The 11,210-nt window shown below is 45.6% G+C and overlaps 1 protein-coding gene across 1 annotated transcript; it reads left to right on the top strand.

The window, feature by feature from the left end:
- Positions 1-647: 647 nt before the first annotated feature.
- On the top strand, positions 648-11,210 carry PRDX3 (peroxiredoxin 3). Its single transcript, XM_007964245.3, has 7 exons — positions 648-745; positions 2,371-2,503; positions 4,894-5,035; positions 5,592-5,727; positions 6,711-6,814; positions 9,556-9,721; positions 10,385-11,210. Exons 1-7 carry the CDS (start codon positions 710-712, stop codon positions 10,436-10,438), a joined length of 771 nt encoding a protein of 256 aa, XP_007962436.1. The 5' UTR covers positions 648-709; the 3' UTR covers positions 10,439-11,210.

Raw genomic sequence — 11,210 nt, 5'->3', positions numbered from 1 at the left:
CTCAAAAAAAAAAAAGAAAAAAAAAAAGAAAAGAAAAAAGAAAATGCCAGCTCCAAGATTGCAATTTGTCACACTTACTGTAAGGCCACCGTGTGCTTTTTATCTATGTTTGATGTGGTTGCTTCAAAGTACCACGCTCACCACTGAACACTTGCGCTTTACTAATTGACAAAAAACAAATTTTAAATTTGTCCCAATTTTCCCAATTTTGGGAAGAGAGGCCAAATGGAAGACCATACACAATTCTAACGGTTTTCAGGCCAGCAAAGCCTTGATGTGTCTAGCCCACTTAGCTTATTAACGGACTAAACCTGCATTTGTAATTAATTCCATTTCATACAGAAGCCAGAAGTCTCTATCTGAGGCTGAAATAAGAAAGCGATCCTGTCACAGAAATAGTAGACACAGTAATTCACACAAGGTTAACAAAACAGTGGGAAATACAGAAAAAAATACCTAATTCCCCGCCTGGATTCGTTCTTTTTAGGTTGGGGCGACAGTAGGAAAACCACGTGTCACTTTCCCAAGCATTCAACCCTAAAGGGAATTCCTCCCTCAAGGTCCCCAGGAGGCAGGGAGGCGGGGGCTCCTCCAGCCCAGTCCCCTCCTCCGGCCCCGCCCCCTCCCCGCCCGCAGAGGCCCTGCCTACCACCCCGTAGGCCCCGCCCCTGCGTCGCTGCCCACCCCGCGGCGTCCGAGTGCACTGAAGATGGCGGCTGCTGTAGGAAGGTTGCTCCGAGCGTCGGTGAGTGGCTGTCGGCTGGGGACAGGCGCGGAGACACTGGTGGCTTCGGGAACGTGCTTCCCAGGCGGGATCCCGCGCTTCTGGGCGTGAGGGCCATTTGCCCTTCTTGGAGGGTTTCCGCGGGTAACGGACCCAGAGGCCTCCCCCCGGGGAAGGTTCCATGCGCCTGCGCAGAACCGCCCTTCTTCAGTCCCTCCTCGAGGTCTCTTCCCCGAGTCCCTCCTCGTTCGGCGTCCCGGGTCCCCAGGCCCATCTCCACTTAAGGTCCTGACCCTGCTTCTGCCACCGACCCTGTGACCTTGGGCAAGCACCTTCGCCTTTCTCAGCCTGTGTACTTAAGATGGAAAGAATGATGCCTACATCAAGGCGTTGCTGTGAACAGCCCCTTAAATACTGGATAAAAACGCGCAGAGTGCTGAACAAATCACAAAGGCGTTCCCTCCCAATCCCGCTCCCGTGTGTTTCTGCTGCTGTTTCCTGCTTAACTGTGGGCAATGCGTCGTGCTCTTTTGGTACACGGCTTTCTCTGGTGGGATTCGACACACTCCCTTTCGTTCTCCTGAGTCATTTTGAACATTAAAGTTGAGCAAACCAGCAGAGTGCGGTGGCTCATGCCTGTAATCCCAGTACTTTGGGAGGCCGAGGCGGGCAGATCACTTGAGCCCAGGAGTTTGAGACCAGTCTGGACAATAATAGTGAGACCTTGTCTCTACAGAAAAAAAAAGAAAAAAATACGGGCCTGCTGGTCAGTGCTTCTGGGGAGGCTAAGGTGGGAGGATCACTTGAGCCCAGGAGATCGAGACTTCAGTGAGCCCAGATCGCGCCACTGCACTCTAGCCTGGTTGAAAGAACGAGACTCTGTTTCAAAAAAAAAAAAAAAAAAAAAAAAAAAGTTGAATAAACATTTCCCTTGAGCCTTTTCCAGACTCCCAGAGACTGAACTTGGCTCTACTTGTTTACTTGTCGCTGGTGCTGGAGGGGCCTTGTTTTTTTCTAAGGAAAACCTTGACATGGTGGAACATACTCAGCAGATAGTGCTGGGAAAGGCCTGCCCAAGTCCCCTGGCTTTTGAACCCTGTGTTGCTTTTAAGCACATGGAGTATGATTTTTTTTTTTTTTTGAGACGGAGTATTGCTCTGTCGCCCAGGTTAGAGTGCAGTGGCGCGATCTCGGCTCACTGCAACCTCCGCCTCACGGGTTCAAGCAATTCTTCTGCCTTAGCCTCCCAAGCAGCTGGGATTACAGGTGCCCACCACCCCGCCTGGCTAATTTTTGTATTTTTGGTAGAGATAGGGTTTCACCATCTTGGCCAGGCTGGTCTTGAACTCCTGACCTCGTGATCCACCCACCTTGGCCTCCCGAAGTGCTGGGATTACAGGCATGAGCCACTGCGCCCAGCTGGTCTTTGTTTTCTTATAGTTCCCCTCTACCTTCCAGTCTCCTGGGAGAAGGAAGCAGAAGGGAGTGTTAAGAATGTGCATACCCAGTCCATGCTCTTTAGAGTTTGGGGTTTGCTATTTGGTTCACAGGAACAGGGACAGCTGAAACCACCCTTGGCACGATGCCCTTTCAGCCTTCAGTCACCAGTACAGAAAAACTTTCTAATGAAAAGTTTCTCTTTCCAGGTTGCCCGACATGTGAGTGCCATTCCTTGGGGCATTTCTGCCACTGCAGCCCTCAGGCCTGCTGCATGTGGAAGAACGAGCTTGACAAACTTACTGTGTTCTGGTTCCAGTCAAGCAAAATTATTCAGCACCAGTAAGTGTTATGTCATGTCTTGGCTGGAGCCAGGTAAAGGAAAAATGAACCATGGTCTTTGGACAGCGGCTCTGAACCCTGGCCATATGTTACACTCACCTGGGAGCTTTCAGAAACACAGCACTGCCCCAGTCCCACCCCAGACAAATTAAGTCAGTCTCTGGGGTGAGACCAGGACATGCTGGGTGATTCTAGTGTGCAGCCAGGGTTGAGAATCACTGAGGCAAACTGCCCTTGTCATTTCCATGTTGGTTGCCAGAGCTTCTAATCCACTGTGTTGAGGAGGGGGTTACTGGGAGCTCAGATGCCTTCTGGATCTACTGTCTGAAGAGCTGTGAGTGGTGGGCAGCCTCTGGGGACCTGAGAGGGCAGCTGCTCTAAGATTCAAATCTGTGTACTGGCCCCAGTTGGCCACTTAGGAACCAGACCTGTCTAATGGTATCTTCTGTAATCTGAGTGAAATTTAGCTGTTTCTTGAGATTTACATTCCCTTCTCTAGGATATGGGCTTTGCTAAGATCAGCCTCAGATAATGAGTGATATTTGAAAATAGCTTGTCTGGATTTGACTAGCCTTTGCAAAAGCACGTATTTAATATGTAATGGTTTGGGGGCATATATATTTTAGTAAAGCCTTTGTGGGCTAAATGTTCTAAGAGGTTTTGCAATTTTACTACCCTGGAGCTTTAAAATATTTCTAGTAGTGATGTGATACCACAGGCTTAAAATTTACTCCACTGGTTTCAAATCTCCATCCCCATCCCCAGCAGCTCCTCCTTTTTCTGTTTGTGGCAGTCTCAGGCATTTTGACATTGGAACTACTCTGTCCCTCATTCCCAGGTAGAAACAAGTCCTTTTCAGTTTTGACACTTCTCTTGCATCCATTCCTTTCTGTTCTTTCTGCCCCATCCCTCCCCTCAATATGCGTAAGATCACTGAAATCGAGGCTGGGCGCGGTGGCTCACACCTGTAATCCCAGCACTTTGAGAGGCCAAGGCAGGTGAATCACTTGAGGTCAGGAGTTCAAGACCATCCTGGCCAACATGGTGAAATCCCGTCTCTACTAAAAATACTAAAAAGTTAGCCGGGTGGGTGGTGTGTTCCTGGAATCACAGCTACTCGGGAGGCTGAGGCAGGGAGGCAGAGGTTGCAGTGAGCGGAGTCTGTGTCACTGCACTCCAGCCTAGGTGACAGAGCGAGGCTCTTGTCTCAAAAAAAAAAAAAAAATCCCTGAAACCACCTCGTAACATGTCTCTCCCTTTCTCCTGCTCCTCTTTCCCTCCTGCCAGACTCATCTTTCTAAAAACCGCCATCTCAGCCAGGCGCAGTGGCTCACGCCTGTAATCCCAGCACTTTGGGAGGCCGAGGCAGGCAGATCACGAGGTCAGGAGATCAAGACCATCCTGGCTAACACGGTGAAACCCCCTGTCTACTAAAAATACAAAAAATTAGCTGGGTGCGGTGGCGGGCGCCTGTAGTTCCAGCTACTCGGGAGGCTGAGGCAGGAGAATGGCGTGAACCCAGGAGGTGGAGCTTGCAATGAGCCGAGATCATACCACTGCACTCCAGCCTGGGCGACAGAGCGAGACTCCGCCCTTGACTCTTATCTTTCTTGTTAAGAAGACCCAGCAGCCTAGTATTTAAGGATTCTTGCAACATGGCCTTCAACCATTCCTGCCTGCTGCCTGCTCTTCACTCTGTACCCTTAGACACTCTCTGTTCTCATTAGACTGTGCCACAGGCTGCTCCAACACATGCCCTGTCTTTCTTCCTGCTATTTCCTCCATGCCATCTGCCCCATCCCATCTAGACTTGACAAAATCTGAACCATATTTAAAATCCATCTCTAGTCTCATGTCTTCCTTAATTCTATCCCTACTATCTTTGTCTTCCTTCTTTTAAGTTTCCATAGCACTTGGAGTTGAATTTGTGCACAATCTAAAACTATAGAAGGAGAAATTACAGTCGGCCCTCTGTATCTGGGTTCTGCATCTGTGGTTGGTTGAATTGAAATCATTGGGAGGGAAAAATGGATGGTTGTGTCTGTACTGAACACGAAGACTTTTTTCTTGTCATTTCCTAAACAATACAGCTTAACAACTATTTCCATAGCATTTACGTTGTGTTAGGTATCATGAGTAATCTAGAGATGATTTAAGTATAATGGAGGGTGTGTGTAGATTATATGCAAATCACCATTTTATGTAGGAGACTTGAGCGTCTGTGGATTTTGATATCCTAGAACCAATTCCCCACAGGTGGCAAAGGATGACTGTACAGTTGAACCGAATGTTTTGATTTATACTACTAATTATCATGAGAAGTTTAAATAAAATCATAAGTGCTTGACATAGCAAATGATGAACTACATATGAGTGTGGGTTTTTTTCAGGTTCCTCATACCATGCACCTGCTGTCACCCAGCATGCGCCCTATTTTAAGGGTACAGCCGTTGTCAATGGAGAGTTCAAAGACCTAAGCCTTGATGACTTTAAGGGGAAATATTTGGTGCTTTTCTTCTATCCTTTGGATTTGTAAGTGTAATTTCTATGATGCTTTCCTGTTATTCTGAGAGCAAGCACATATCCTGTTCCCGCACTGAATTGTCTAGCCCTAGATACTCTTGTGAAAGGAAGGATTCTGTCTGACCCTTTATCACCCATGGCCTTGTTGATTACAGCTGGGGTCTGTAGCTGGTTTACAAGTGATAAACTTCAGGGGTGGGATAGTGTGACTCTGTGCTCTGCAGTAGTGCTTCCCTAAGCCAGTGTATGAAAGTTTTCACTGGTCTGGGGAAAAATGAGAAAAGTAGGCATAATAAAATGATTTTTTTCAAAAAGCAGCTTTATTGAACTGTAATTTTTTTTCTTAAAATGTGTGTTCCCTTTCCCCTTTTTTTGATACAATTCCTAAAATAAAAAGGTGAGGGGAGGTAATAGTACTTTTGCAGCACAACACCATAGTCCAGTGAGGATGGTTAACCATTTTGCCTTTTTTACCCTTAGCAAGTTGAACTAGTTGCTAGACTACTAGTTGTTAAAATCCTTGCTTTTGAATTATTTGATGAGAATGTGTGTCCTTTTTTTCCAGCACCTTTGTGTGTCCTACAGAAATTGTTGCTTTTAGTGACAAAGCTAACGAATTTCACGACGTGAACTGTGAAGTTGTTGCAGTCTCAGTAGATTCCCACTTTAGCCATCTTGCCTGGATAAATACGCCAAGAAAGGTATCGCATTGCACCCCTAGCTTTTGCTCTTACGAACTTGCTTGGAAGAATCTAAATTTCTAGCTATGCTGCTGGACTATCAAGATTAAATTACTCAAGGGGTTTTGTTTGTTTGTTTGTTTGTTTGTGACAGAGTCTCGCTCTTTTGCCCAGGCTGGAGTGCTGTGGCACGATCTTAGCTCACGGCAACCTCCGTCTCCTGGGTTTGTGCCATTCTCCTGCCTCAGCCTCCCGAGTAGCTGGGACTACAGGCGTCTGCTACCATGCCTGGCTAATTTTTTTTGTATTTTTAGTAGAGATGGGGTTTCACCGTGTTAGCCAGGATAGTCTCGATCTCCTGACCTCATGATCTGCCTGCCTCGGCCTCCCAAAGTGCTGGGATTACAGGCGTGAGCCACCACGCCCGGCCAATTAAAAAAAGATTAAATAAATAAATAAAGAATTAGAAAAAGCACTTGTAGTCCCAGCTATTCAGGTGGCTGGGGTAGGATGATTGCATGAGCCCAGGAGTTTAAGGCTGCTGTGAGCTATGATCATGTCACTGCATTCCTGTCTGGTGACAGCGAGACTCTGTGTCTTTAAAAAAAAAAAAAAAGGAAAAACCAATTTGAAAAGGCCTATAGTATTAGCCAGGTTTAAATCTTCCTTCTGCTCCTTTCTAGCTGTGACCTGGAACAAATTACTTAACTTTTTATGCCTCAGTTTCCTCATTTTGATGATACCTACTCCGGGGTGGTTTCGAGGAGGCAGTAAGTTAATAGCGGTGCTTGGCCCATTGTTCAATTACTGTTCCCTGTCGCCATTACTGTTGGTCTCAGACAGTGTGGTACACGGTCAGGGATGCGGTGAGGCCACGCCGTCTTGGCCCATTGTTCAATTACTGTTCCCTGTTGCCATTACTGTTGGTCTCAGACAGTGTGGTACACAAGTCAGGGATGCGGGGAGGCCGCGCTGTCTAACAGTCGTGTTTGCGTTTTGATTAGAATGGTGGTTTGGGCCACATGAACATCGCACTCTTGTCAGATTTAACTAAGCAGATTTCCCGAGACTACGGTGTGCTGTTAGAAGGTCCTGGTCTTGCGCTAAGGTAAGATCCTGTTTCTGATTAACTTAAATTATTTTTCGTGTTTAGTATCATTCTACTTCTTAGGGGATTTATGTAGACCTTGGTAAAGCATTTTTAAATCCAGAAGATCCTGGCTGGGCATGGTGGCTCCTGCCTGTCACCCTAGCACTTCGGGAGGCCAAGGTGGGAAGGTCACTTGAGTTCAGAAGTTCAAGACCAGCCTGAGCAACATAGTGAGACCTCGTCCCTATTATATTTAAAAAAGTTAAAATTCATAATAATCAAAAAATCCTTAATTTTAGTCTTTAATAAGCACTGATAAAATGCCTCTTGCAAGGGTTGGCGGTCTCTCAGAAATGCCGAGACATGCGTGTCCCCTCCACCACCTTGGGTCTGTTTCTGAAGAAGGCTATCTGCGTCTTGAGGCCTCACTGCTCCATACTCCCTAACTATGTGGGAGCCACTTCCATGGGGACACACACCTGACAGTGAAGCCATCAGATTCTTTGCAGAAGGGGCGACTAGCAGGGTAAGAGGTAGTCTCTTGGAATGGTGACCATTTTCAGCCCTGGAACCAAACAGTCCTGGGTTTGATTTTTTTTCTTTTTTTTTTTTTTTTTTAAACTCAGCTACTTTTAATAGCTATGTGACTTTGGGCAAGTGATTTGATTTAACCTTGTTGAGCCCCAGTTTTTCCATGACTAAAATGAGGAGGTACCTCACAGGTGGGTGTGAGGATTAAATAAGTGACACAGCTAGAGTTCTTAGCATAGTAACTGGCAGCAGCTGTTAGGATTTCTGCCCCAGAATGTCATTTCTATCTGTATCCAGTCCCTTATTAAACCTTTATTCCTTTGAGTGTGAAAAGCTTTCAGTCCTCAGCAGCTCCACATTCAAACATAACCTTCCTGGGAGGGGTGAGAACTTGGGCCTTAGAACTGGCATCTTGAAGTCTGCTGAGAATAGGAGTGAAGGAGGGATTGGGCAGAACTTGACCTCCAGGAAGGGAGAGAGGGCCCTCCTTTTGATGTGCTGTGCCTCACAGTTTTGCTGGGGGCTGGTCAGCTTAAAGCCAGCTCACCTGCCTCTTTTGTAGGTGATCTCTGGCCTGCTCCTCTTAGGTTACACCTTGGATTTTAGTGCTGGGTGGCATCTTAGAGTTTGGGCCTCTTTCTCTCTCTGTCTCTGTTTTTTTTCTCTCTCTCTTTTCAAGATGGAGTCTTGCTCTGTTGCCCAGGCTGGAGTGCAGTGGCGCGATCTCGGCTCACTGCAACCTCTGCCTCCTGGGTTCAAGCAGTTCTCCTGCCTCAACCTCCCGAGTAGCTGGGATTACAGGCACGCGCCACCACACCCGGCCAGTTTTTGTATTCTTAGTAGAGATGAGTTTCACCGTGTTGGCTAGGCTGGTCTCAAACTCTTGACTTTGTGATCTGCCTGCCTCGGCCTCTCAAAGTGCTGGGATTACAGTCATGAGCCACCGTACCTGGCCGGTCTTTTTTGTTTGTTTGTTTAACTGTAAAGAGATTATCAAAAGAATGCCTAGGTCTTTCAGAATTGGCAATGGCCAGAGAAAGGGTACTGGCTATTTTTCTCCTACGGTCCCCTTCCCTATGAGAACTCACTAATTTTGCAGTTAACTTCCGTACCCGTTTTAATATCGAGATTAACAAGAGAGAGAAGCTGAGTCTGGCTTATAAGATAAGACTTTCGGGAGTCTGTGGGCCCTGCTCTGTCCCAGCTCTGCCTCTGCTTCTATTGGTGGACTTCAGCTGGCTGCACCCTCTGGGAACAGTTTCACCTGAAACCCCAGGCCCCTAGTGCCAGACCCAGAGTGGGAGAAGCACCTTTTTACCCTGAGTTTTCTCTAACCTGCCTTTTCCATGAGTGATTGATACCTGGAATTTCCACATCCTTTTAAGACAGACTGTTAAAATCTGTAGGTTAAATAACTGGACACAGTGACACACACCTATAGTCACAGCTACTTGGGAGTCTGAGGTGGGAGGATCAGTTGAGCCAGAAGTTCGAGGCTGCAGCCTGCTGTGATCACACCTGAGAATAGCACTGCACTCCAGCATGGGCAATATAGTGAGACCCTGTATTTAAACTAAACAACCAAAACAACTTCTGGGCTAAACATATCTGCATCTGTCACAGTAACACCAACACAGAAGATAAACACAGACCACTGTGGTAGCGTGGTTCATCTCAGTACATGCTGCTACATGATTAAAAGTGATTAGCGTGGTTTTCTGTTTTGCGTAGACTTACAGCCTGTACATTCTTTCTACAAAGATTTTTCCCATGGGATTCCCCCCCCATTTACCCAAGAATTCATTCATAATAAACAGTTGTTGAATCCAGATAAAATACATATCTGTCTCTTCCCATTTGCCTATGAATTTCTTGCCAAGATGTGATACAGTAGCTCAAAGAATGCTTGCCATGTCACTAATAGTCTTCGCTCTGTCTAGTTCAGTGACTTTCCCACACTGTAACGTTCAGGGCACTGTGTGAGTTTGTAAATGTGACCATACTGCAAGCTTTTTATGGTGAACTGGTCCAGTACTGCCTTTGTTAAAGCATCTGTCGTCAGTAAGAGATGATAAACTTTTTGCACAACAGTGAAAACCCTACCTTTAAGCATATGATTATGCTTAATAAATATTTTATTAAAAGAATTAAAGACCTAAAGGGGAAGAAGTTAGACTGTTCTAGTTCTGGTACTGTTGAGGCACTGATGAGGATAAATGATCATGCAGAGGTCTCTTCATAATTGACCCCAATGGAGTCATCAAGCACTTGAGCGTCAATGATCTCCCAGTGGGCCGAAGCGTGGAAGAGACCCTCCGCTTGGTGAAGGCGTTCCAGTATGTAGAAACCCATGGAGAAGTCTGCCCAGCGGACTGGACACCGGATTCTCCTACGGTAGGTTTTTTCCCCCAAAAGCAGTGAGGTCCATGTTCTCTCAGCCTCGAGAGCTATTGACCTGAAGTATCCACAAAAGGGAGCCCACCCTTGGAGCAAGCGTGCAGATGATGTACAAATAGGTGAAGCTGCTGTAGGGTAGAGGGGGTGGGGTGGGGAGCCAGGAAACAATTATCAGAGACAAGCAGACTTTTTTTTTTTTTTTTTTTTTTTGAGACGGAGTCTTGCTTGTCGCCCAGGCTGGAGTGCAGTGGCACGATCTCGGTTCACTGCAAGCTCCGTCTCCCGGGTACACGCCATTCTCCTGCCTCAGCCTCCTGAGTAGCTGGGACTACAGGCGCCTGCCACCACGCCCGGCTCATTTTTTGTATTTTACTAGAGACGGGGTTTCACTGTGTTAGCCAGGATGGTCTCGATCTCCTGACCTCGTGATCCACCTGCCTCAGCCTCCCAATGTGCTGGGATTACAGGCGTGAGCCACTGCGCCTGGCCCAGAGATAGGCAGGCCTTAATGAAACTTTGATCTTTGTGTTTTAAAGGAAATCTTTAAAAGTTTAAAGAACTTTAGGTTAAAAATTGGGGGATTGCCACTCAGTTTGGGGCATATTTACCATATTATTATGGTAAAGTCATAATTACCTAATTAAGCTTTTGTATTTTCAGATCAAGCCAAATCCAGCTGCTTCCAAAGAGTACTTTCAGAAGGTAAATCAGTAGATCGCCCATGTGTATCTGCACCTTCTCACCCCAGAGAAGAACCACAGTTGAAACCTACTTTTATCATTTTAAAGATGGTTATTTGTAGAAGACAAGGAACCAATTATGCTTGTATTCATAAATATTACTCTAAATGTTTTGTTTTTGTAATTCTGGCTAAGACCTTTTAAACATGGTAGTTGCTAGCAAGGAGTCCTTTATTGGTAACGTCTTGGTGGCTAGCTAGCTAGTTTCTACAGAACATAATTTGCCTATATAGAAAGTGATTCTTAGATCACGTCTTCAGTGGAAACACTCTTCTGTCTTAGCCTTACTTGAATCTTGCCTATAACAAAGTAGAGCAACATGCATTGAAAGCGTCTGATCAAGGGTCCTGAAATTTTCAATTTGAATGTCTTTGTATTAAACTGAATTTTCTTTTAAGCTAACAAAGATCACTATTTTCAATTAGCCGTCTAACTCTGGCAATGAATGTTTATGTGATTGAAGCAAATGTGAATCATATTATTTTAAAAGGTGGCAGAGTGACTTAACTGATCATGCATGATCCCTCATCCCTGAAATTGATAGTTTATGTAGTCATTCTACTTATTTTATTCACTAGGTAACTTTGTCTATGTATATTTCTAGATATTGATTAGTGTAATTGATTATAAAGGATATTTATTGACTCCAGGGATTGCATTTTGAAATTACAATTATTTTCTTTGCTGAAGTATTCATTGTAAAACATAAAATAAACATATTTTAAAATATTTGCATTTTACCACCA

Source organism: Chlorocebus sabaeus, chromosome 9 (genome assembly GCF_047675955.1).
Source record: "Chlorocebus sabaeus isolate Y175 chromosome 9, mChlSab1.0.hap1, whole genome shotgun sequence".
NCBI classification, from domain to species: domain Eukaryota; kingdom Metazoa; phylum Chordata; class Mammalia; order Primates; family Cercopithecidae; genus Chlorocebus; species Chlorocebus sabaeus.
Note: the sequence above shows the minus strand (reverse complement) of the source record. Positions and strands in the feature narration are given on the sequence as shown.

Coding starts and splice junctions, on each gene's coding strand:
- PRDX3 (XM_007964245.3), top strand. CDS start 710: ATGGCGGCTGCTGTAGGAAGGTTGCTCCGAGCGTCG. Junction 2,504..4,893: donor AGCAAAATTATTCAGCACCA/GTAAGTGTTATG, acceptor GGTTTTTTTCAG/GTTCCTCATACCATGCACCT. Junction 9,722..10,384: donor GGACACCGGATTCTCCTACG/GTAGGTTTTTTC, acceptor TTGTATTTTCAG/ATCAAGCCAAATCCAGCTGC.